This window comes from Notechis scutatus, chromosome Z, assembly GCF_049901735.1.
Source record: "Notechis scutatus isolate UNSWTSFEM ecotype Mainland chromosome Z, rNotScu1.2, whole genome shotgun sequence".
NCBI lineage: Eukaryota > Metazoa > Chordata > Lepidosauria > Squamata > Elapidae > Notechis > Notechis scutatus.
In genome coordinates, this window is record NC_142025.1 from 90,497,652 (window position 1) to 90,524,859 (window position 27,208).

Consider the following 27,208-nt stretch of genomic DNA (forward strand, 5'->3'; position numbering starts at 1 on the left):
CTTTAAGAGTTTGGTAGTTCTCTACACAATCTATGTACTTATGATTAATGTAAACGTATTTCCTGAATCCAGTTTTCTAGATACACAACATACCCTAATCATCTGAGCTGAAATTGTTTAGATATGTTGGCTGTTCTGTACTTCAGTGTATGTTGTCCATAAGGCTTAGCAAAGAATATACCTTGTGTCTCCTGTTTATCCAAATGTGTTTTCATCTTCTCCAGTAGGATGGGCAAATTATTTCTTCAGGCTTTTATTCTTCTTATGGCACAAAAATACTGAATTGGTTTTGAATTTATTCCCTAAGACCAGAAGGATGTTATTTGGGCCTTGCTATCTGAAATCTTGGCTTACTCTGTGATTGTGCTGGAATGCAGCTTTTGAGGCTGATTAACCGAGGTGTCCTTGGTCTGTCAAACTGACTAACAATTTGGAGAGTAATCGTCCCAAAACAAGAAGAGACTAGTGGAGGAGAATATCAGGCTGAAGAAAACCACTCTAGAAATCAAAGATAGCAGCATCCTATCACAGAGTAACTCATATACAACTTTCCTATATATGAGCAGAGACAAAGCAGTGAAAGAAAGAGAAAAGATAGCAAAAAACAGTACCCTGCCACCAGATTTTTAAAAATATTTTAAAATGAAGATTGAGTTGGCTGCTAACTACATCCATTTATTGTTTAGGACAGTTGTCCCAGCAATATAAGGTGTGTGAATGCACAATCTTAAAATGGCAAGTGTGATTAAAGCTCTACCCTCTTTTAATATGACACTTGCATTGCACAGGCTGGAATGCAATCAAACTTGGGTCATCTAGTGGCACCTACAATTTTCACCCCACTTTTTGGATGCCCCTGCTTCCAAGATCTCAACCCTCCATCGGCCCTGAGCCAATTTGAAAACAAATCATTGTCAACAACAACTATCCAGGTGGTTACCAATATTTGATATTAACGTGATAGTACTTACTCAACCATTACATTTCTGCCTACTAGCTATGCAGGCTGAAATTCTGGAGTTTGTAATCAACACAACTGAAGGGAAGTAACTTGAAGAAGGCTGACTTTTGTTGTAAAGGAGTAGCCATGCTAATCTTCTGCAGAAAATAGCAACAGTCTTGTGGCAGTCTTCTGGGACATTCTTGACTTTCATAGCCTTAAAGGCTAACAAATCTGTTATCACATAAGTGTTTTTAGATTGTGCAGGTATGACTGTCTTTTCAAAATACTTGTACAATAGGTGATATTATGTGGTCCTCAGAATTAAATAAATGTCATCAAATAGTACAGCTTTCTCACATGAAAACTCATTTCACATTCAAGAACATAGAGATCTTAAAAGATCCAATGGTTCTGCAAGATTTGGGCCACTTTTAATGAAATAACAAATTACATTTATTAATTGATTCAATTTTGGACATCATTGGCACCCTCTTGTGATGTTCCCAGTGTCAGGATGTTTCTAGATCACATGATGATAAATTAATCTTTACAGTGCTGCAAGATATTTTTTGATGATGAAAAGATTAATATGGGCAGAGATGGGGAGTTTAATGTATGTCTGGATCTTTTGCTTAAAGATGTTAGGCATCCGTGTTTTCTACGCTTCTTGATTCTCCTTGTTTTTCACTCATCATCTCCAAATCTTTGCCTTGCCTTGTCCAGTTGTCCCAAGATACCTAATCCAATACTATCAAATCTCTACAGGGGTAATTCTAAATGAAACCACCTGCAACAGCTCCCTTTCTTTCTTCTTCCAGCTCTTCTCCTCCCCCCAGTCCTTTCTGTTCCTGAGTTTCTATGGAAACCGCATCTTGGCAGTGTTGCTTCCTGGACCAGCTTGTTCTGGGGAGTGGGCTGGGCAAAGAGTAGACAGGCAGATCTCTGAAGCAATTTTACAAAATTTCAGAAGCAGAAGCTCTGTTAATAACAGTAATCATGTATAATGGTGAGGATAAGAGGAAGGAGACTATGGCAAAACACACAGTTTTAAAAACTTGAGGCAAAATAACATACTGAAATCAAGGTATATGTTCCAGCAGCTTGGTGCTAACAGAACATCTTCCATTTTTCCATCCATGCAAAACTATGAGTTACTACAGATACTGTCCCCCCGCACCCCCAAAAAACCTGGTCTTATATTTTATGGGGCTCCAAAATAAGCATTAGGACTTTTTTTCAGGGAAACACAATATCAGGGTGATCAATCTGGCTGGGCACCCTATCCCCCAGCACATACAGAAGAGGTGGCACACACGCCAAGGCTGACAATGTCCAGCAGCAGCAAACTTTGGAGCTGCACAGACCAAGCAGCACAGGAGAGTTGATTACTTGTTCAAGCAGCAGACGGAAGCAGAGGCACGGGGGAAAGGCAGGTGATCTGGACGCATTGTGCAAGCTGCAGGAAAGCAGAGAGTTGGATGGCCAGAGTGGCTGAGTGGCCTTGGGAGGCTCATCTTCGCATGGTGGCACTGGCAGCAGACGGAGACCGAGGCAGGATGGGAGGGGGGAGGCAGGTTATCACAATGCACTGCATGGGCCGCAGACAAGCTGAGAGATGTGAAGATGAGCTTCCCGCGGCCGCTCACCTGCTCCAGGTCACCAATTCTCGACTATCCCACAGCCCACACAGCACATCCAGATTGCCTGCCTTCTCCCCGCACCTCTGCCTCCACCTGCTGATTGGACAAGTAATCATCTTACCTGCGCTGCACAGCTGCATAGTTCCAGACTACACTGACCAAGGGGCTAGTGGGCTGCAGCTGCTGCTAGACACCATTGGCCTCTGCACCTTTGCCACCTCTGGTGCTGGCCACCCACATCCCCTTCCAGCTGATGATGGACTTATTTTGGGGGTAAGCCTTCTATTAGAAGCATGCTAAAAATCAGGCTAGGGCTTATTTTCTGGTTAGGTTTTATTTTTGTGGAAATTGGGAGGTCTGGCCTTTTTGTTTTGATTTTTTCCATTTGTAAAATGGGAATAAAATTGACTGGGATGTCATGGGAAATAAGTACCATCATAGCTACAAAAGTACCACCACAGCTTCAAAGCTTTTCTGCTGTTTAAGTACCCAGATAATTTTAAATCACCTTTACCATTTAAAGCATTAATTAAAATGTTTGCAACAGAGTAGTTACTGAAGGCAGTTGTCATTAAAAAATGGGAAGCAGAAAGAAATATTGAGTCTGTTAAAATATCCACTGCTTCAAAATTTGCCTAAAAGTAATAAAACTGGAAATCAGATGAAGTTGTAGAAAAGCATTCATCTTGTATTCCATGACCATGACATGGATAGCAAGACACCCTGGATATGTGACACTGGAAATGCAAACTATACAACTAATACATATGTTCTTGTCAAGTCATAAGAGTTGCTATAAGAGAACATTTGTGACCTGAAATGTGATATACAAGCTATACAGTGACACATGTATGGCCATGACGTAATGTGATTTGGCAAAAGCATGCAGAAGTTGAGAGAAGGCCAAAGTAACTAGGCCTTTCTTTTAATTTTGGCCAGAATATCTCTAATTTGGTGAGAACCTAAAAAATTCTAGAACAAAAAAAGATAATATTAACAAAGGACATACTGCTTAGAACTCAGGACCCCAAGTCTATGCCCAGCATTCCAGCACAAGGAATAAATGACACAATGAAGAGAAAGAAACTTAATGCCTTTCTTTGCAATCAGCCTTACCTCAAGTAGCGCATCAGAAAACAACATTTCAGCAGACAAATTTTGATATCTTTGTCATAGATTTGGAGGTACTATTGCCTTATTACGGTAATGTCATCAAAATATGTTAAGACATATCCCAAATCACATAGCCAATGAATAGAAATTCTGAGAGTTGTTCATCACAAAATGGAATACACATATTTGGAGAAAGTAGCTCTCTAAGAAGCAAAACTACCAGCAACTGTCATGCAACAACAGAAGTACAAACACAATAAATCACATTACCTTGATGAGTTTGAAGAAAGTTTCCAGAATGAAGATGAGGGAGATGAGGATTGAGAAGATCTCCTGAGTATAGCGAGAGATGAAACGTACCAGGAAGCTGCCCTCAAAAGCCACCACCAATATCACTATCAGTATCAGCCAAAAGCCAATCCAGACTCTTCCCACAATATATTCAATGCCATTAGCCGTACAAAACTATATGGATAGAAAAGAGGATGGGGATGAGGAAGGCAAAGAAGAATTCATAGACTATATAGCTGAAATGCTATTTTTTCCCTTCGTTTGCACTTTCACTTTAATAAAGCCTTTCCAGGTTGACATCTTACAAAACTTTTGTCTTGGCTACTTGGGAATTGGGGAGTTGAACACATATATGAGAATATGGAAAAATGACTGTGTAAATTTTTCAAGCTTATGATCACAATGATGAAGCTTCAAAGTCAATATCTGTTGGGAGATAGCTGAAACCTATATTGGTCTTCAATTTTTTTTTATTGTTATAGCATTTCATAATGCTTTCTTACAAATGTACTGCTGTTCAATTCCACAATCAGTCCAATTTTTGTTACACTTGTTGATTATTATGGGAATTTAACCTTAACACAAGTCAAGTTATCAGATTGAAAAAGGCACTATATTCTATTGCTATGGTAATAAGATTGAGCAAGCATAATCTGGAAAGTTCTTAATAATGTGGGAATAATTTTGTTATATGAAACACTGCTTGATTAGAAGCCAGCTAAAGAGAGGTCTTTATTTCTCTCTCCAGCACCTAGAAATGGGAGATATACTACCCACCAACATGGAGATTTTTTTCATCCCATATCTTATAGCCATAAATTACCCATTAATTTCCAAAATAGTCTATTTCTTTAAAATACTTCAAGCAAATAACCACCACTATGGATTAGTTAGCTATGGTTGCTTAAGCCATTATTTGCTGAGCACTCATAGCACACTAAAATATTATTTTCAAAATGACAATTGATGGAATAATACAAACTATGCTCAGATAAACTATATTATGGTTTAAGGCAATCAAATCCAGTTTTTCTCTTGTAACAACAATCTGGTTCCCTTTCAACATGTCATAGTGATTTCTGGCAGGATACTTACTGCATAAAAAGCTTCTTCAAAGACCAAAAGGGGGCCAGAAAATCCCACAACAAGGAGGGGCTGAGCTCCCAGCAAGCAAAAGAGTCCACTCTGAACTGCGGTAGAGAGTAGAAGCTCAGAGACTCCTATCAGACGGTCTGTCTTTTCAGCTGAAAACAAACAGATAACAATTAGCAAAAATAGGACCGGCCCAGCCCTTTTTTTGTCCCCTTCTCCATTGTCCAGGAGTCAGAGATTCATATGGTTTAGGATTTGTTACTGTCTTTTTCACAAGTGAATGCATATTTCTCACAACTGAAGTATGTTTTTCAATACAAAATATTCCCAATAAGGCATGAACTCGCATTGAATAAATACCTCATAAAACTTTTTTCAAGTTATTTCCACTGTTATTGGAGAAACCTATCTTTAGCCCAGTGTTTCTCACCCTTAGCAGTTTTTAGGAAGGTATACCCCCAGAATTCTCCAACCAGTTGTGCTGGTGCTGCACTCTAAGAATTTTCCAGGGGAATTCTGTGGGTTGAAGTTCACGCATCTTAAAGTTACCATTGTTGAGAAACATTGGGCTAGCCTATACAGATCATTCAAATTTATTTGTTCTTTAGGTTATATGTTTTAGGAAGCAGCTGAAAAGAAACCTGCAGTTGTTTGGCAGTCAGAGAAAGAAACTTAGGAAGGACCTGCCTTAATCAAGCTGTGAAAAGAGAAAGTAAGAGATCTGTACTTTCAGACTTGCAAGATTCTGTTAATTCAGCCTTACAATAAAGTAGTATTAGCTGGTCATGTTTCCTGTCTTGTTTGCCTGGGAGAACTGATAAGCCCATACCCCTTTTTAACATGAAGTGCACACATTATATATGTACCCTATAGAGCTTGGTACTTTCTCCCCTTCTGTTTAACATCTACATGAAGCTGCTGGGTGAGATTATCCATCACCATGGACTGAGATATCAATAATATACTGATGACAGTGAGATATATATCTTGGCCCATGGTGAGTTAAGCAATGACATGACCTCTCTCTTGCAGTGCTTGTAGGCTGTTAAGGCCTGGATGGGGAGCAATGGACTGGAAGTGAACCCTGATAAAATGGAATGTCTTTGGGTTTGGTGTTCTTTGGCCAATCGATAATTGCCATTTCTAGTCTTGAATGGGGTGGCACTACCCCAGACATGTCCAAGGCATTATCTGGAGGTTCTTCTAGACTCTAGACTCCTGCTTGAGAAACAGGTGATAGTTGTGGCCTGAAGGGCTTTTGTGCACCAATTGCACCCTTTCCTTGACAAATACCTGCTCACATTCATTCACACCTTAGTCTTGACATAGCTCCCATCTTGACTATTGCAATGTACTCTACATGGGGGTGCCCATGAAAAGCATTTGGAAGCTTCAATTGATTCAAAATGAGGCCCGCATGTTTGTGCAGGCCTAGATGTGCACATGTATTATCTGTGCTGTGGGAGTTGCATTGGTTGTCAATTTGCCTCTGGGTCCAATTTACCTTACCAGTTGTTACCTTCAAAGCCATATATAGCCAAATTATTAGAAGGACCATTTTTTCCTGGTCACATCTACCCAACCCATCAGAGTGGGAAGGCAGAGAATGCTATGGATCCCGTCTCCTAAAGAATTCCATCTAGTGGGACCAAGAAGGGAATTCTCTGTGATGGCTCCCTCCCTGTGAAGATAAGATTGCCCTCCCACTTTGACACCCTTTCGCAAGACCCTGAAGATGTGATTTTGCCAACAGGCCCAGGAACTTCAGAGTGGATCTCATCTGGTGGCTTATTTGATTGTTGCCATCAGGGATGTGGGAGGTTATTGCCTTTTTACTGTTTTTGATATTAGATTATAAATTGTGTAAACTGCCCAGAGTGACTGAGGGTGGATTGGGTATAAATAAGTAAGTTATGAATGAAACATATTGAGGCAATGCATAAATTTCCTCTGACCCTCTCTAAGAATAATTAAGTAAATTACATGGTTGAAAACTACAGCATTACACTACTATAGTATTGTATAAGTCTTGGTGGTACAGAATAAATATTTCCATTCTCCACATTGGTGTTTTTTTTAACAATTTGCTTTTTGTGTAAATATTTTGGGCATAATTTAGTAGAAACCTGATATGCATTTTAGCAAAATGAGTGACCTGGCCTTTGGCAAGACCTTAGGCTACCAGATGTCAGGTAAAAGAAGGACATGTCTTCTGTCTGATAAGCATAGCATTAAATATTGGCTGGCTTTTATCTTGGTTTTTAAAAAAAATAATTTTGGACTGTTTTCACAATGCTCGTCATTACAACTTTTGGGTATTGTGACCTTGTAAACTGTCTGCTCCTTTCATCCCTTGCCCATTGATAGATTCAATAACCTAGATCTATGTGGTTAAATTGATTTTGCAATTCCAGTAATCATCTTCAATTCAACCCCTTCAAATCTATGATTACTGTATAACATTATGATTTATACATTTCTTTTGTGGAATTTGAAAAGCACATTGTCATTGATTCTATAGTATTGCTAGCATATGTTCTTAAAAATAAATATTTGTTAGAAAAATGTTGTCCCTAAAGCTGAAGGGAAAAGTAATTTCATATATATGTAAGCTTAAATACATTTTTGCTAAATTTTGTTGTAGACACTATGAACGTTCAACAGTTAGTGTGTTCCTCCCGCCTCCATATCTCTTCCTTTCCAAATGTCTATATCCTTCTTCGCCTCTTCAGATATCTAGTAAACCTATTCTAATTGTTTTTAATTTTGATTTTTATCACCAGTCTTGGTAAAAAGCATATAATGTTTTACTAGAAAGCTTATGCTAGCAACACTGGCTAGGAATTATAGTCCTAACCCACCTGAAGCACTCGTGTTTGAAAACATGCTGCTTCTTATTGGTTGTCCGTCTGGTCTAGCAGAAAGTTAATTCCAGAGCATTTTTAAAAAGTACCACCTTCCTGATCTTTAATATGTGATTATATATCAATGTGCTGCTAATTTCTCTTACCAAGTAGGCCTCCAAAAGTAATGGCAGGAGAAAGGGCAGCAAAGTAGATGAAGATGACTGCAGCCAGGCATTGTGGGTTCAGAGCATCCTTGATGTCACTGAGATACTTGGGGTACCGACGTTTTATGTCTTTCACTAGCCCCCCAAAAATATTTCCAGTTCGGCGTAAAGAATCACCCGAATCTTCTGCTGTGATGTCTTTCAATTTGTGCCCTGCATTGGAAGGAAAGGAAGTTTTCAGAGGGAGGGCCCTCTTGGGATGTGAGTCCACTTTTTATGGGTATTTGGTGATCTCTGGAGTTATTTCATTCATAATAATGAAGGGTGCCCTGTATAATATGGAACTTTAACATTAGAGGAACTCCCAGCTGAGTTATCTGGATAGACTATGAGACAATGGTGTCTATTGGGGGGAGGTGAGGTTGTCAACCAATATCTAAATGGCAGGCAGGGTCAGGTAACTGAAGCCTCATCCTTTTTAAAATGTGTATTATACACATTAAATACATATAAAAAGAGGCAAAGCTGCAGTCATCCGGTTGTGGCCACCATTTCAATGAACTTTCCTCAACCTTATGGCTGGCTCTGTTTTGGGAGAGAAGATTAGTGGATGCCTAAGCAGGACAGGTATGATAGTGAGGCTGATCTGCATTTTGAAGCAATAGTCATTGCCATCTAAATGTTATCCCTCTTCCATCCCATGATCATTAAGCCAAAAAAGCATTTGACTGAAAGTGCTGCTAAGATTAAACAAGCCTACTAACACCCTAAATTTTAATGTACATATATTTCTCTGGTTTGCATAATTATTTTCTGCAAAGTCATTTACAAGAACAAAAGATTGCCATTTTCTGAGTACTGACAATACGGTCTTTCTCTCTGTTCTGGTTTATGTCTAATTTTTCTCACTGCATTCCACACATAGGATTGAACCTATGGCTGAGATTTGGAGGCTCTGTTTTTGTGTAGCAAGGGCAGCCCTCTGAAATTATCTCCCGCTAGAATTTAAGTTCACACTGACTATAACTGTCTGCTTGAAGCATCTGAAATGGGAGCTCCTCCGGAAATTGTTTGGAACAATGCCTGGGTTTTTTTTTTTTTAATCTTTGTATACATTTTGTATATTTTTACAAAGCTGTTCTTGTTCTAAAACTAACCAGGAATATTTTAGTAGTTGTGTGCTCAAATAAAGAGAGCGGGTTTGGAGTAGTGAGTAAAAGGACCAGAGACTGTGAATTCTAGTCTTGTATTAGGACAAAGCCAATTGAGTGAATTTTGGCCAACCATTCTCTCTTGATCAAGAAAGTAGGGCTACCATCTCTGAAAAATGTTGGCAAGAAAACTTCATGAACTTGTCCAGGCAGTTTCCAGAAGCCAAGACTCATTTAATGGCACGAAAAAGAAAGGGAAGAAAAACCACACAAAACTGCCGAGAGCCTCTTGGGATTGTGGTGGAACATAAATTAAATACATAAATAAATGCATTGAAAAAAGGCAAAACATTTTTGGAAAGTTTGTTAGGGTGGTGGGGGCTGAGTTTAATATTCAGTGCCAACGTCTCTGGTTTTGTGATACAATTATGCGTGTTACTTATTCTACTAAGTAAAATCAAGGTATCCCCACACGTCTGTCATAAATATGAGACAGGACATCTTCCAGAATAGTTTCTCAGCAAGTTCCCACCTTATAAACAAACTAAAATATGGACTCCTTCAGCCGTTCTTGCAGAAGCTAATAGTATAAGCTTACTAATGTCTTCTTAGAAGAAATCACTCTATGCCTGAATTCACTATGTCCAGGGGTGGGATTCAAATTTTTTAACAACCGGTTCTGTGGGTGTGGCTTAGTTGGTGGGTGTGGCTTGGTGGTCATGTTATTGGCTGGGCGTGGCCAACTCAATGTCACTCACATCGAGGCACGCATCTCCTCGCCTGATCTCTCATGACTGTGGGGATGCTGCAACAGTCGTAAGTGTGAAAAATAGTCATAAGTCACTTTTTTCAGTGCCATTGTAACTTTAAATGGTCACTCCACACAAGCAAAGTACCAGCAAAGGAGGGGAAAAAAACTCCAGAGAGACAGGAAGTCTAGTCCTGCCAAGAATGTAATAAGGGTTAACAGAGAGGCAGTTTCTGTAAGCAACACCAGAATGTTTCCTTCCTGCCTTCCTTACAGGATTAGGCCAGCAATTTCTTCTAACAACTGGTTCTCCAAACTGCTTAGAATGTTAACAACCAGTTCTAGCGAATAGGTGTGAACTGGTAGAATCCCACCCCTGACTACGTCTGACTCAAGCAGAGAACCGTGTACTAGTGTTTCTCAACTTCAACAACTCTGAAGTGTGTGGACCCTATGAATGGGATAGAGAATTCTGTGAGTTGAAAAACCACACTTCTTAAAGCTGCTGAGACTGAGAGACACTAGGCTAAATTATCCTCCTACACTAAACCATAGCTATGTCTAACCATACCTAGGTCTTTTAGTGGCTCTTCCAGTTTCTTCTCCACTGGGAGGTACCTCTTCCTTAGGAAATCCTTCTGCACTGGCAGCAACATTTTGAGGAGTCTTTCACTTTGGATCTCAGAGGGTGGGAGGACAATGCAACAATCTAGGAACTCATCCAGACTCTTTATCAAGTCCTGTCTTCCTTCTGCCAAATAGGAGTCATTGCGAAATACCTACTCCGAGAAAGAAAATAAAACAGTGCTCAGGGAGGCACTGGGCAGGAATGGAGTGGGCTCATTTCACAGGCTGTTGCTCCACTCTGTCTGAAGCAGTACTCTACTAGTGATGTAGATAAGGGGACAGGTCCAATTTCTCATAAACAATTCATTTTAGGTTACTTGTTAACGCTATGTATTTCAATGAAGAGTTGAATCAGATTTATCTGAAACACGCCTCTCTAGCAGATTAAAATGAACCAATGAATGTAAGCAATTCTAGATGTTAAAACCAACGGAACTGAAAAATAAATGTCCACAAGTCTTTCCTAAGACAAACTTCTAAAGTAAAATGATTTTGCTATTAAAACTACATTCTCTAAAATGTCTGTATTGAAAGCTGCCCATTTTGCCTATATTGTAAAATGTTTGGAAATGCTTTGCCAAGAGTTTTCAGTGATAGGTAATTTCTGTCAACCTAATAGCTTCTGTGCCTCTAGATCTTGCATGGCATGGTAGAGAAAGTGAGAACCAAGAACCAAAGACCAAACACTTCCCAGAAACTTGTATCCATCCCAGGAAACAATAAGCCACTGAAAAGGCCATGGAGTTTCTTTTCCAGGACCAGTAACTGTGTGAGGTTCTGATATTCTGAACTGATCACAGCAGGCAGAGAGAGAAGAATAAATCTTGCCTATGCAATTATGATGCCCCTATTTGTGGTAGTAGTAGATGGGAAGCTTATTAAAAGCCTTACTGCTCCACCTGCTGGTTGGAGAAACCTCATCAGGCCTCTCATTTTCTATGCCTAATACTATGTAAAATTCTAGTCGTTATAAGCCTCCCTCAAACAATGCATCCCCATTTTGGGCATTCATGCTGATGGAACAGCAGGGAGGTCTTTGGGGTCTTCATCCTTTACTTCACACCTTTCATACCAGTTTTCTAACTTTGATTCTGGTGCCACTTGGATTTCTTTTTTGTCCTTTCCAGGAAGCCATTTCTTCAACATCAGAATTACACTGGGCATGTGAAGGATCAGATGATGGGATGTATGTACAGAGGAGGCCCTGGGGATCAGAGGAAAGGTCATATGTGGACATAGGACCCCGGTATGGATGGAATGGACATGAGAGTGCGGAATATGAATTCTGATAAAACATTTTCTCTTGTCTTCATTTCTGTGCCTTAAGCAGCCTTGCTCCTTCCTGTCCCTCTCTACAGAAGGAGGGGGTCACGGGGGAGTGGGGGGTGCTGCCTCAGACAAAGATTTAAATCTGCTTTTACTTTTCTCTGAGGAAAGGGGGTCACTGAGTGGGGAGCTACCTTGAGCTGCTCTGCAATAGGAAAGGGGTGGGAACTACACATTCTTAGCGAGGCAGAAGTTAGCACCTTAAACCGCTAGCCAGGATGTTAGGAACAAGAATTGCTTATATGAAGAAACCCCAAAAACCACATAGCTGGCACATGAAACTAGGACATTTTGCAAGATGCCTGTGACCTGGGGGTGAAACACAGGTGATGCGACATTTAGCTATGTAGGGGGCTGAGATCCAAATAACCAATCAATATTATCTGTTATTCATGCATTATTGGGGGAAGGACAAAGGGCTGAATGCGACCACCCCTTGACTATAAAAATTGCTGTAAGATTGTAATCGGGGCTTTTGGTTAGTTTTTCGAACCAGGGTCCTTATATCTTGGTACCAAAATAAAAGTATAATTTTGTATCACACCTTGTGTCCAGTGACTTATCGGCTTCGACACCGAGCAAGGGCTCAGTTTTGGGGACAATACAGGTACTGAACAGCTTCGTCTCAAAAGCTGTCAGAGGAAACTTTCAGCCTTGCTCTCAGCTTATTCACATGGGCTTCCTTCTGTTGAATACTCACCTGCTAACCTTTTCTGAAAGCAGAATCTATCATTATTTCCTTGGGGCCCTTGCATGAATAAAGGAAAACCAACTTACCCTCTCAGACATCATAGTTGAGATGGCTCTCCCAATTTCGTGATAGCTAATGTGGGGGGAATCAGGGCCCAGAACCACAAAAAGGAACCTGACAGGGACAGGAACCTCCAGAACAGAGTCCAGCTCCACAGCCTCCTTCAAGCGTACAAAGGCCAGAATAGGTCGGTCCAGGAAGGTGGCACAGCCTGAAGGGAGGATGGATGGGTATGGGACATAGTTTAGGGGCTTTGGCATAAAGAGAAACAGGAGGAGAGAAAATGCGGGCAAAAAAGAAAGGAATCCAAGCAGAGGCAAAAGGGTGGAAGAGAAGGGAACAAGGGGAGAGAAAGGGAGACAGCAAAGTGAGCAATTGCAATCGGGGTTTGATAAGCTAGATAGAGAAGCAAAGCATAGTTCCTGCCAAATGCTTCTTCCTGGCCCAAATGCTCAAGAAAGCAAGAATCAGCAAGCAGATTCCCATTCCCCAAACTTTTTAAGATTAGCATATATTCATAGAAACAAGTAGTGTTGGTTCTACAATTAGGCAGTGTGGCAGCATTGTTTAAACTATGGCAATTTAAAACAGTTTCAGGATTTCCCACTTATTAATACTTCAGATACACACATGCACACACACAATCATTCTGCTTTAAAAGAGAAAAGAAAGGAAGTAAGAAGAAAGATATAGATGTGAGGAGAGAAATTCTTTGCTAATCCTTGTGATTGAAGAAACTAGTGTTTCTTAATCTTGGTGGCATCAAGATGCATGTAGTTCAACTCCCAGAATCCCCCATGCTGGCTAGGGAGTTAAGAAGTTAAGGTTGAAAAGCACTGATGTAGAGTACTGAGGGAATGCAAATTCTGAAATCAGATGTATTATTCTTTTTATCTAGAGACCTTGTAAGCACGCCAGAGCACTTTTCATATCTGCCAAATTATGTTAGATTCTTTCCTCCAAGGCAAAAACGTGGAATTAGGACAGTTTTGTATCTCATTTCCCAATTTACTATGTCTAGGTGGACTGGTCACTTCCTGAAGATTCTGATTCCTGTGTTGGCTGAGTCAATTGCTTTGTGGCAGCAGTACCTCATTCCTCATTATCTCATGAGTTGTACACCTGCATATTCATGTAGATCTCTATATAAAGTGAACCTAGACTGTCTTGCCCTTAGATCTGCTTTCCCAATTTGGTGTTTTTGTATTAGATTTTGATTTCTGACAGGGGATGATATTAAGAAAAATCTGTAAGTTCTGAAGGCTGATTTTGATTGTTTTTGAACAATGTAGATACAAAACAGTTGGGAGCCCAACCTTATAGATTAGACAGCGGTGATGGTTGAATTAAGTTACCCTATCTGGGCTGCAGAAATCTGGATAACTATTAGATAGCAGCAACTAGGTACACAGAACTAACTTTCATCTCCAGATAGTTTTGTAGTCCAGATATGATATCTCTAGTAAGTTGACATGCTGTAGATTGAGAAGATCACGAAAAAACAGAATATATTCTAATATTTAATTGTTTCAACTTCTACCCTCAAAACAATGCTATAGGGCACTGCACACCAGAACAACTAGACACAAGGACAGTTTTCCCCTGAATGCCATCACTCAACAACTAATTCCCACAACACTATCAACTTATTTACTAAGTATTACTATTATTCCTCTACTACTAGATTATAATAACACTTCCTAGTACCTATCTCTTTCCACTTATGACTATACCGTGTTGCTTGTATTATTACAATTTATATTGTTTTATTTGTTTCCTAGTATGATTTGATTGCTTATTAGTAACCTATGACTATCACTAATCTTATGATTCTTGATGAATGTATCTTTTTCCTTTATGTACACTGAGAGCATTTGCACCAAAGACAAATTCCTTGTGTGTACAATCACACTCTGCCAATAAAAAATTCTATTCTATTCTATTCTATTCTATTCTATTCTATTCTATTCTATTCTATTCTATTCTATTCTATTCTATGTACTCAAAGAGTTGTTGAAAGTTGGCCAGACAAAGAAAGGAAGACCTGTGATATAACTCCGCTTTGGAATTGCTTGAAATGTAAGAATCAATAGATCAAACTGATAATTGCATCACTACTAATGTCAACAGATCAAGGTGTGGTTCATGCTGCATTAAAATAATTAAAATAAGATTAAGATTTAAAATAATTAGAATAAGCCTACTTTAATTGCTCTATAAAGTTTCATATATAGAATTATAAACAGACCAGCTTAATGCTGGACCTATGCCCAGCACATCTTTTAACAAAAACAAAATAAAAACTGATAAAGAAGGTAATACATTGTATCAATATATCTATTTAGAAACATACACACAGTACCTGCATGCATTTCAATATATGCAATGGATTGTAATACATAGATATTTTATGCAACACACATCCAGTTTTGTTTCTCATGTTTTTCATTTTCATCTTAGATTAATAAATATTACTTCAGTGGAAGAAGAAATCTAAGCCATACCATTAGTCAAATTTATTAAAATGATTTTTATTAATTTTAGGGCTGTGTAATAATCCAGATTTGAAGGGGGAAAAGTGATCCACGGTAGTTCCTTAAAGAAGTGGCATATTTTCCTGGATTGCCTGTAAAGGTGCTGTTTTATGATCCCAACCAAAAAAAAAAAAACCTCTTTGATTTAAAGATGTGCATATAGACTGCAAAAAGTTCCCTGCGCGGTGCATATCATCATTTCCTTTTTAATTTGGATCACCCCTGAATTTTATTTACTATACTTTCGCTGGCCAAATTTACCCTGTCAGATTTTCTGTTCATGCCATCATCCGTATTCCATCATACTGATGTATAACTTTCAACCCTTTGAAAGTTTTCCAATAATTTGTAATTGCTCATCTTGTTGCCACTAAAATAAACTCTTTTAACATCAGATAATATAACAATGAATTTTCTCTTTGACAGATAATAATGCTAATAATAGTACTGGCTTTTTTCGTGTAATAGTTATAATATTTATATTTCAGCTAATAACATTTTTTAACATAGTTTTACTTTCCACAAGTCCACCCCATATCTATCTATGTACCCATTTCTTGGCATCCATATGAACATTGTGGCCTACAATGCTGGAAATTTTTGAATGATTCTCTGGTGTATTGTAACATCTGTGCATCAAAAGTCCAGCATATATTCTGAGGTCATTGCAGCAATTTTTCAAGATCTTATCTGAAATTTTATCTGGAGAAGCCAAGAAATGGAACAATGACATTCAACACAGCTGTTCTCGCACTACTCTAAAGGTCCACTACCATTTTCTATAACAGGATTCCTTTTGCACTTGAACATAGAAGATACTTACCAACCAATCCCAGAGTGGCTTCTGCATCAGGAGGAATTTTTTCTAACAGCTGCTTCCTAAAACCACTATGACTTGATTCTCCCTGCAAGAAGGAAACATCTTGGAGATTACACTCTGAATTTGAGAAAATTAGACTTAAAAGCGACTCTTAAGATAATACAGGTTTAGCTGCTCCTGAAAGAAAGCCTATTTCAATATGTATTCAGTCTTGAATTGAATGAGCCTTATGTGTTCTGATTGATGACTTTTACAAAAGAAAGGCTACAACATAGCTAGTTTTCCTTGACTTTTTGGCAGCTTGTGATACTCTTGATAATGGTACCCTTCTAAACTAGCTCTGTGGGTTGGGAAACAAGAGCACAATAGTTCAGGAGCTCCATTTTTACTGAAGGACTGTATTCAAAAGTGCCTTTTTGTCACTATACTTTGTCCCCATGATAATTAAGTAGCGGGGGCTCTTCAAGGTTCCATTCTGCCCTCATGTATTCTAATAATTGGTAGGTGCTACTGTATAATGTGTAGGACTTCCTGCATTTGCAATTCTACAAAATATAATAGATGGGCTGTTGAAGGGAGCCATTGGTTTTGAATTACAGGTTTCATGCTATATTGCTTCATTGGTTGCTGGCATGTTAGCAAGTCAAATTATGGAGCTCCCTTGAGCATTGTAAAACTCAGTACAATTTAGGACCCAGCATCAGATGCATTGCCTTGACCACCATGTAGCTGCCTGGCTTACGAAACAAATTAAGGTAAAATAATTAAGATAGCCTACTTGAATTATGTAGACATTCACTATGTCATAATCCAAGAAAAAGAAATTCTCAATACAAGGCTATGATGATGGATTTTCTTCTCTTACTTTAAAGAGTAATTTATATAATATATACTTCATTTGAGGCAAGGGATGCAAAAGGTGACAACCTTTCTTCAATTTGCTCAAATTCTTGAGCAGTCATACCAAGTCTGGCCAATCCATTGATTTAATATTTCTACCAGTTATAATGCTTTGCTTTATGATGTTGCTTTGCTTACTCTCTTTTAAGTCTGAGGACAACTAAAGTCTGAGTACAATTCCACACTTAGATGAGAAAAATAATAGTTTGAATCCCAGTACTTGTGGCATTGTAGTCATAAAATATTCTTCATTTATTTACTGCAAAGTTAACTTACCTGCTCTGAGCCATTAAAAAAGGTTTTCATCTCAATTTGATGTTGTTCTTGAAGCAGTGGTTCAGTTGTGTCTTTGGCATCTGTTCGTTGTACCCGCGCAGGCAAGAGAGTGTTTAATGAAGTTGATTCACTAGGTTGACTGGGCAAAGAATTTAAAAAAAATATGAGGCTCAATGAAGAGAATAAGAATAAGAATGCAATAGTAAAAAGTTAATGCCTAGGTCTTCAGGCAAGAATTCATATAACAACTGATACATATAAAATTGTCAGATTAATTTATAGGCATTGTCTAACAATCTTAATTCAGTTGAAAGAGGTCATTAGTCCCTGGACACTATGAGATTGCAGATGGAAGTATCCCCAACAGTTGACTGAAAGTTATTCATAGTTCCACTGCTGAACAGTTTTTGTACTACAAAAGTTTTCTTCATATTCAATTTAAATTGATCTTCCTATATGACCCTTACTCCATGTTCTGAATTCCCACCATACAGAACAGCTCTTGATCTATATTACACTCCTTCAGGAATTTGGCAAATGCTATTATATTTTTAGTCACAACTTTTCAAAATGAAAACCATCCAGTTCTGTTATGTCTCTTCAGCAGACTTAATTTCCATCCTAATTGTCATCCTGATACCTTTCTTTTCAAAGAAATAGAAACACTGAATTCATAGAAGACTAAAAGGCTAGCAGACAAAAGACAATTCCTTACATGTCCCTTTTTTTTCCCTGAGTGCCACATTCATAGGTTAAGCATGACAGGCAGATGCTTCTGCTGTCCTTGCTGTCCCGATCTTGCAGGACCTTTACTGGACTTGTCCAGATCTTGGAATGAAATCCAAATACTATGCATTGGCAACTACTGCAGGAGAGCAGATCTTATCATATGTTCTTTCATTCTCAGTACCCTTTCCCACTTATATATAACACATCTGTCACTAGCTTAATTTATGGAGTATGCCTGATTCAGAAAGAGCTAGACATGGATTGGGGCCCATTTTTCTTGGTTGTCCCATTAATTATTTGGGTGGAGAAATGTCATCTTTCATATTTGTCCTTGCCAATACCTGTGCTGAAGTAGAAGAGTTCTTAAAAGCACCTCTTGGTCATCAGGCTTGAGTTTTCCTTCATAGATCATTTGGGAAAGCACCTGATTGGCAATCCCAGCTAGACTTCTTTCTTGTAAATCTAGAAGGACAGTTCCTAGAAATGCAGAAATAGAGAGATATTTTGAAAGAGATATTTGCTTATCATTCCAAAAGAGAATTTTATTATCTTTATTAATTATATCAAAAGGAAAATTGGAAATCTTTTAATTGATTTTTCAATTCTTTCCCCCAAATAAATGCCATGGTCACTACTGTTACTAAAGAGACTCCAGAATCATTGAGGCTAGAAGATTTGAAAGATGAAAAGAGATAGATAGATAAAATGAATAGATATAGATAGTTATACATGTAGATATGTATGTGGATATAATAGGTATACTGTAGATACAGATGTAAATATACAGTATTGATTTACTCTCTTCATTACCTATTATTAATGACAGATTTTTTTTTCCTTTTGGAAACCTCAGGCCCCCCAAATTACTCTAGGAATATTTGTTGGGGAAAGAAAACAGGTAAGAACAAATCCATCAATACATATATAATGTATGGACAATGGAAAGGGTGAGCGCAAGCACCCTTCTTTTTCTTTTGTAGCACATTGTTTGGAAACAATCAAAGGGCAAGTTCTTAAGGAAAATTGTACAATCCTTGCAGTCCCATTCCTCACCTTTGCTAAAAGCCTTGCGCACTTCTAGAAGGCTTTGGAAAGTCAAGTATGAAAGGTGAGGTCTCCCCCATTGCCCCATCTCCTCAAAGTCCTCTTCCAGTTTGATCCAGCGAGAAGCTTCCATCCAGCGAAACTCATTGTTCTTGTCCATGACCAGCTCATGAAGTTCCACATATGACTGAAGAGAATAGCAAAAACATGTCATAATGATTGCCACTTTACTCTTCCTTCAGTGCTCTGTAACAGTTACTCAATTTGCAGAAATTCAACAGGCAATATTTCTGTAAGTAAGGATATACTGGGGAATTTTATATACTGTAACAATTTTATCCACTGCATGTCTCCTCCATTGATGAGGACATTAAGGACATAAGGAACAGTGGTGAAAAGAAAACCCTCCTTTTAGGAAAGAAAAGTAGAGAGCTAACTGTGAGTTCTAGGAATTGTTGTTTCCACATCTGAGGACAAGGGAGGTGGAAGTTCACTACCACCTCAGCCTGCATGAAAGCTGTTCCTACCTCACTAAAGCCTGTGCTGTGTATCCCTTATTCCTGTTTAGATCAGAACTGTGCAATTTTTGGCAGGCTGAGCTCTTTGGCTTAGGCACCAAGAGGTATGCTCCAAAGTGTATTCAAAGTGTATTCAATGGGAACAAGGCAAAACATTTCCTTGTCCCTAAAATAAACTTTCACTCAAATTTTAGCTAGGGTTTCTTAGTGGCCATATGCAGCTGACTGCATTGTTTTCCTCAGGGATGTTTTTGATGTCCCAAAGTAATCTATAGCCTTAGGATTTCCTGGTGTATCCCTGGAAGTCACTAGGATTGACTGAATTTGAGTATTTATAGTCTTGGTCAAGATTGGTTTGTGCTATTTTAAAAAAAAATGTTCATTAGAAATATTTTTTCTCTAAACAGGCATTTAATATTTTTCTTCTGTTACATTAAACTTTCAGTTTTAGTTCACTTTTTCAGAGTCCCCTGAGGCAATGTTTACAGTTTTATGGGAGAAAGATAGAATTAGCTTTGAGATTCTGTACTTTTTTTCAAAGAAAATTTGTACTTTTAAATTTGGTTTAAGATTGCAAAAGCAAACAAGCGTATTATGATTTTATTCATTACTCAAAGGTATATTCCACTGCAATTGCAGGGTTCCTGGCCACTCACAAAATGATTTTGTGATGGTAGAAGTGCATCCTTTCCCCAAATGTAAAATCTGTCTGCATGATACGTCTGGTTTCTAAACAGACCTGTATTTGTAACTGAGATCTGAAAAATAATGTAGGAATTCCATGTTTGGCTTTCCCACCATTTAGATTTATTAAAAAGTGGAAGTCAGGAGGTCAGGAGGAATGGTATCTCATTGATTCTTCTTATACCATTTCTTTAACTAAAACTGTACAATTACTATATTTTTCAAACAGGCAGTTAGCAATTCCAATTAAAGGGATTGTAGTTACTTTTAATGGACTTGGAGTGCAGGGATGGCAGCTGGGTATGCTGCAGGAAGAAGATAGAGAGCATTATGATGAACACAGAAATGGAAATTAGTTACAAGATGCACCATAAAATTATCAAGCAGCACCCTATTTATTTTTAAAGAGATACTTAGATGGGCAGCTTTTTATGCTTGCTGTTATGTCTTTTTGATGCTTTATAGCTTTATTATTTTTATATTGTTTTAAATACTTTGTAAATATTCTATTTATATTTTGCAAGTTCTCTTGAACCCTTTGCTGATCTGTGGCCATGACAAAGATTTGACTTGATCTTTTGAACCTTAAGCAAGGTTACATCAGGCACTTTGAATCAAGTAAGGATTATTTAGGGACTGTGTAAAAATCCAAAACATATATCTATTTTCTACATAGAAAAAGAATTGTTTGGCAATTCCAGCACCACTAGGACTTTCAAGGTTACTTCAGAGAAAGAACACTCCAGAGGTTTCTATGGCTGGATCCTTGATATCTTGGAAACTGCTTACAAATTACCATAACCAAACTCAAATCTCTCCAAGCCCTAGGAACGTACATTATGGGAAGCTTTGTGGGAGATGAGTGACTTCACAGGCTCCGTACCTCTTGGCTCCTCCCCAGGTGAGGAGGAGCTACCTGTCAATAAGAAAACAAGTTTACTCATTCACTGCTTTTTCATCTCCACTCTTCCCATTTCCCATTTCCTCCAATGTGCTCCAAACGGCATGCGGAAAATAATTCCTTTCTATGCCTTTGACGACTCTGTGAAGTAAATCAGATGAAAGATATGACATTGCTGCCAACCACCCCCTGTACTGCACGTCTTCTGATTGGAGCCAGTACTTTTTATCCACTGTATTATATGGGCTCATTCATTCATACTTGCTGAAATCTGGGCACTCTTTGCCTTAGATAAATGTCAGATAAATGACAGCAGCTTGTAACCCTAACCCTAACTATAGTTCAATCTTTTGTGGGTGATTATGATTTGCAAACCCATCTCCTTGGGTTAGTTTGTGACTCGACATATTGTTTGACCCCAGAAAATGGATTAACACATGGATGGTCTATTGTGTATGAACCTATCCTTATGTCTGTCAATAGGACTCAGGTAGAAAAAAAAATACATTACAGTTCATCTTACAAACCAGCGCAGATTATTTATTTGGCAAAATCCCACGCACTGTGTGAATGAAGAGAAAATACCATTGCCTTCCTTTTTGGGGCAATAATGTTCGGGTGGCGGCCCTATCATTAAGCAAAGCAAACTTTGTTCTTTTCACACTAGAGTTGAGTGTTCTTTTTCTAGTCAATTTACAGTGAGCTGTGCACCTCCGTTTTCTTATTCTTAATCTGAGAGTAGTGCAAAAACAATAGAAAGTTGTTTTTGTGGAATTTGGAGGAAATGTTCTCCAGTTATAGATGTAGTTAGTGAAATATTGAGTTATTGAACAAATCACTTACTGAAATGGGTGGCTCTAGAAATCAAATAAATAAATATTGAAATTTCCAATATGAAATAATTAGTACAAACTTTACTTCTTCATTCCATTCATTGATTGAACTTTGATATGAATTTTGGAGCAAAATAAAAAAATACGGCAAACAACTTCAAAGCTATATTTCTAACTACTTATGCCAAAATAGGAATGATCCAAGGAAGCAAACTTGGTGTCCTGTTGTGGAATGGAATACAGTTGGAAAGAGAGTGTTAATCTTACAAGATGATTTAGGTAAAAATTCTTGCTACTATGTAAAATATAATTTAATAATCATAATAATACTCATTTGTCCAGAACCCTAGGGAATTCTCAAGTTGTGATTCTAGATTTCTCTTTTAACCAGAAAATTACATTCCAGTTTGTTTATTTGTAGCTTGAGCAAGTGACTAAATTTCTAAGACACGCCACACAATTTATATCTCCAAAGGAAGACTCTATTTTCAGTGCATCTTTGCGATAAAAAGGTGCACCTAATACTTCCTGCCATTGCCATCCTCTTACACAGATTAAAAATTAGCATAGCCATTCTGAATATTTTGCCACTTATTCAATTGCAGTTATTTAAAAATATGAAGTCATGCAAGCAACCTACTAGCCTTCTCCAACTTTGGTAGGACCAAACACCACAAAGCTGATGGGAAATTTTGGGGACTATATTCCAAACAATTTGTGGTGGCAATAGATTGTAAAAAACTGAGCTGTGGAGGACAAGTAAAAGGGATATCCAGTCTTCTTCCTGTCCTCCTTGAGGTACCCCAGTTTTTTGGTCATCCATAGAAAGCTAGTTATGATATCATTGTGAGTGATTCAAGAAGAACATTCTTAAAAGTCTGCCTTTCCACTTCTATTCACTGCTGAAGCAAATCTGGAACAAGGGGTGACATAAGCAAAACAATGGAAAGGGAATAAATAGTGTGTGCCTGAGATCAAGATCATGCAATTGGCCTTACTTTCAAATTCAAGGGAAAAAAAGGATTGAGTTGAGGATTTCATGGTGGAGAGGAAAGATAGACCCTTTCCCCCCTTTCCACGAGAAATGGAGTCTAGGGTTTATCATAGCTGTCTAATAATGTTTGAAAAGCTGTCTCTAAAAGTGTCCAAAGTTATTTTACCCAAAGTTGGAACAATTTTTTAAATCATTCCTGTATTTTTTATCATGACATCAAGGCTATCATATAGGCTCTCATATTTACAAACAATCAAAGGCACCACTAAAATGCTGCTCTGTAGCAAATAACAGGGCTCATGTAAAACAAGCCAATCTATTTTGTTACAAGGGGGAAAAATACCAGCAAGAAGAATCTTTCCTTTCCTTTACAAGATCTATATTTATATTTGTCATACAAGGAAATATTTCCTTTCCTCACCAACCATCATATCCCACAATATTATGAACTGATAGTACCTACTTATTATACCCTACAATTCTAAGGGGGAAAAAATACCTTCTTTGTAATGGGATGTTTGTGAAAACTTTTTTGTGAGAACTGTTCTATTCTATTCTATTCTATTCTATTCTATTCTATTCTATTCTATTCTATTCTATTGTTTTAATTTGATTCAATTTCTCTCTCTCCATTTATAATTCAAAATAACAATAGTCCTGGGTGACATTCAAATTAAAAAATCACTTCCAATAAATAAGAAGAATATATTTCCTTCTGTATTAACTATGGAGAAACCCTAAGGATGAAATGGAATAGTTCCCTGGGGTGGAACAGAAACTTGCATTTCTAGGTTAAATATGTATTCATACCCATTCATACTTAAAAAAAAAATTAAATTAAAAACCTACAGAAATCTTTCCTATTGTTCTTGCCAAAATACTTCAGCTAATCCTCATATATGGCTACAGTTTTGCAGATATATTATACTGCATTTTTGTTTTCTTTTTATTCTGATTTCAGCCTGCTTTACCAACCTTACCTTGAAAACAACTTCCACAGTCCGACATTCAAGAAGGAGGGAAAAAAACATGTGAAGTTTTGGCTCTATAAATCCCCTCTTTGGCAACTGCACAAGACACTCTGACTCCACCCTTATGTTCTTGTCACAAGTGGTTCTTGTGTTCATAATAAATTCATAACCACTTTACGTTTGCTGACAGTAAATATAAGGCGTTTGGTTCTTTTCTGGGTGAGGGGACAAGACATTAAGTGGCTAGAAATCACAGCTCAAGTTCAAAACAAGATTATTCAAAATCAGTCCCATACTTGCATTTGTATGCCACCTGTTCTATGAATTTCAAGTAGATTACATTAAGGACAATATAGAATTACAGAGTTGGAAGGGACCTTGGAAATCTTCTACTCCAACCCTCTGCTGAAGCAGGAGGCCCTGCTCCATTCCAGACAAATGGATGTCCATAAAAGAAATTAAGTTGCTAAATTATACTTGATACTTCTACTCCATAAAAGAGGCAGAATTGCAGGAGAAAGTTTAGCAACATGGAACTCAGGTAGAATGAAGGCAAATTAGGAGTGTCCATCTTTTTTGTGAGTGGTAGCTCCATCCACTAGACCAGGAGACAGTGAAGTGGGGAGATATAATTCCTTCTGGAATCCTTAGCTTTTTGATCTGGCATTACTGAAGAATAATTCCTCAAATTTGGAACATTAACTTAATCTACAGAATTGTTTCTAATTGCACTGAGTATAAATAAAATATTAAACATTTAAATGTTCATGGATTGATGGCATAATAGGATTGGAAGGGACCTGAGAACTCTCCTAAGATCCCCTGCACCCCTGACAGATATCTATCCAGCCTGTTTGAAGACCTCCAGCAAATAAGACCTCACCATTTCATGCGGGCAGTCTGTTTTACTATCTGACTACTCAAACAGTCAGGAAGTTCCTTCTGATATCTAGCTTGATCTCCTTCCTTGTAATTTTAATCCACTGGTTCTAGTGCTGCCCTCTTGGGCAATGAAGACATGCTATCAAATTCTTTTCAGCAAAATCAACCACTAATTGACAGAGTGTACACTTTACTCTGTCGTGGTTTGCTTAACTTTGGCTTGATGAATAAACTATAATTGGTGGTATATACTAACAAGACCCATGTTTTATAAACTGCATTGGCAGGAATCAAAGAAACAGTTAAGTCAAAATTAAAATTAAAAATCTACACACATATTATGACTTAATGTGATGTGTTAGTTCAAGCAATACAATCTTTGTCTGAAGCGCTAAAGTTAATTCTAATTGAAGCAATTGAATAAAATGGTACCTGTATATGTTCTTCCTAAATAACAGAACAGAATAACAGAGTTGGAAGGGACCTTGGAGGTATTCTAGTCCAATCTCCCACTCAGGCGGGAAGCCTAATATAATTTAGAATAAATAGTTGTCTAATCTCTTCTTAAAAACTTCCACTGTTGGAGAATTCACAACTTCTGGAAGCAAGGTGTTCCACTGATTAATTGTTCTAACTGTCAGGAAATTTCTCCATAGTTCTAAGTTGCTTCTCTTCTTGATTAGTTTCCACTCATTGCTTCTTGTCCTGCCCTCAGGGGCTTTGGAGAATAGCTTGACTCCCTCCGAAATTAATATGGCAAGAAACATAGTAATGAATGTGATAGGATTGTAATTGCACAATAAAAAATTAATCATGAATTAGCTGAGGAACAATGTTCATTGGGTATGGAATGCAAAGAGGGAGACATAACCAAATTTATAGTGACAAAATGCTTTTTAATCTTAGGGGAAGCTTTTCCCCTAAGATTAATTAAGAGGAAGAGCAGAATAAAAATTAAATAATAACAACAATAATGAAGATGAAGATGATAATGATGGAGATTGAATTTTCAATATAGGACAGAAGAAAATAAAATATAGTCTTCCCACTTGCACTGTGGTTTTCATCAAATGCCCTACCTTTCCATACTAATATTTAGTTTCAAAAGAAAGTCACTTTTATAAACATTTACAAATACATAAGGTACACTACCATGCCTGAACAAAATCCAGACAACCAATATTTGGCAGTAAAGAGATACAGAAAACCATCTCTTTGATTCTATCTTGGTCTTGCAAATTTTTTCAGCTATGATCTGATAAATCTAACATGTAGCAACAGCACCACCAGCACTTAGACTTATATACCTCTTTACAGTGTTTTACAGCCCTCTCTAAGTGGTTTTACAGAGTCAGCATATTGCCCCCAACAATTTGGGTCCTCATTTTACCCACCTCGGAAGGATGGAAGGCTGAGTCAACCTTGAGCCTGGTGGGAGCTGAACTGCAGGCACCAAGGCTCTTGGTACATATACACATTCATGTATTAAAAAATGGTTCAGAGAATGGACAAAGAAAATCCAAAATGGAATCACCTCTGGCCGTATTATTTTCCTTCTTTTCTAATTAGTAGGCACAGGATGAATTATGCAAAGAAGTAACTGCTTTTGTCTTTATTTATATAATTGATGCAGACAAATTCAACCATTATTTGCACAGAATACAAATTACTTCAATTCAGAATTTTAGTTCTATATGGGTTTTTTAATGCACAGAATTATAACTGAAATACAGTCATCCCATCAACCATGTTTTCCTTCCATTGACCCCCATTGTCAAGAAAAGGAAAATATGGTTGATAGGATGACTGTTAGTCTATAGCCTCTTTGAGGGCAAGATTGGTTTTGCTGTGTTGGCTAATAGTGTAGCTCTGTCAAGCACCATGTTCTGATACCATTACTTGGTGGGTGATTTACCTGACCTTCTGTACTGAAATTAAGTTCTAGGTAGGAAATTGTGAAGTAGCCTTCATGTTTCTTACTGTCACTTGATCATGAATCACCAATAATGAAAGAATCTGCTTTTAACTGGCTATAAACAGAAACAACTTAAACTCAATAGGGTTTGTCTTCACTTCAAACACAACTTGTATTTATCATCAATAGTGGAATGTTCAAGGAACAGCTGAAATCCAATGTCCTTGTGGGGAACAGATTGCCTGATAAGGGGGCAAATGATTCAATGACTTTCCCTCAGACGGTTACTGTCAACAGGGAAGGGCCAATTTCTACTGGCCACAGCCAATTCACCCAACACAAGGACATCTCTGCTACTAATCTATCTTTCTAATTAGCTAGAAAGTATTATGTAATTTTTTGATTGATGATTGTATATAATCTTCCTTAAGTTAGAAACCCAAAATTACACATGATCTTGATTTAGAAAATCAAACTTTCTAGTGTTTTTCCTCTACAAAATTGATCCCTCCATA

General features: G+C 37.9%; 1 protein-coding gene across 3 annotated transcripts in view; it reads right to left on the reverse strand.

Moving 5' to 3' along the window:
* Window positions 1-27,208, reverse strand: part of SLC4A1 (solute carrier family 4 member 1 (Diego blood group)) — a 56,910-nt gene that overhangs the window by 20,114 nt on the left and 9,588 nt on the right. For 2 of the 3 annotated variants that reach the window (XM_026679779.2, XM_026679778.2), the window contains 10 exons: window positions 21,034-21,113; window positions 19,005-19,182; window positions 18,293-18,428; window positions 17,223-17,361; window positions 16,050-16,131; window positions 12,719-12,903; window positions 10,560-10,767; window positions 8,090-8,302; window positions 5,083-5,231; window positions 3,967-4,161 (listed from right to left, as the gene is read on the reverse strand). In XM_026679779.2, coding sequence (XP_026535564.1) covers window positions 3,967-4,161; window positions 5,083-5,231; window positions 8,090-8,302; window positions 10,560-10,767; window positions 12,719-12,903; window positions 16,050-16,131; window positions 17,223-17,361; window positions 18,293-18,428; window positions 19,005-19,182; window positions 21,034-21,113 — 1,565 coding nt within the window. The remainder of the gene's footprint in view (window positions 1-3,966; window positions 4,162-5,082; window positions 5,232-8,089; window positions 8,303-10,559; window positions 10,768-12,718; window positions 12,904-16,049; window positions 16,132-17,222; window positions 17,362-18,292; window positions 18,429-19,004; window positions 19,183-21,033; window positions 21,114-27,208) is intronic. The other variant, XM_087947080.1, reaches the window with a different exon arrangement.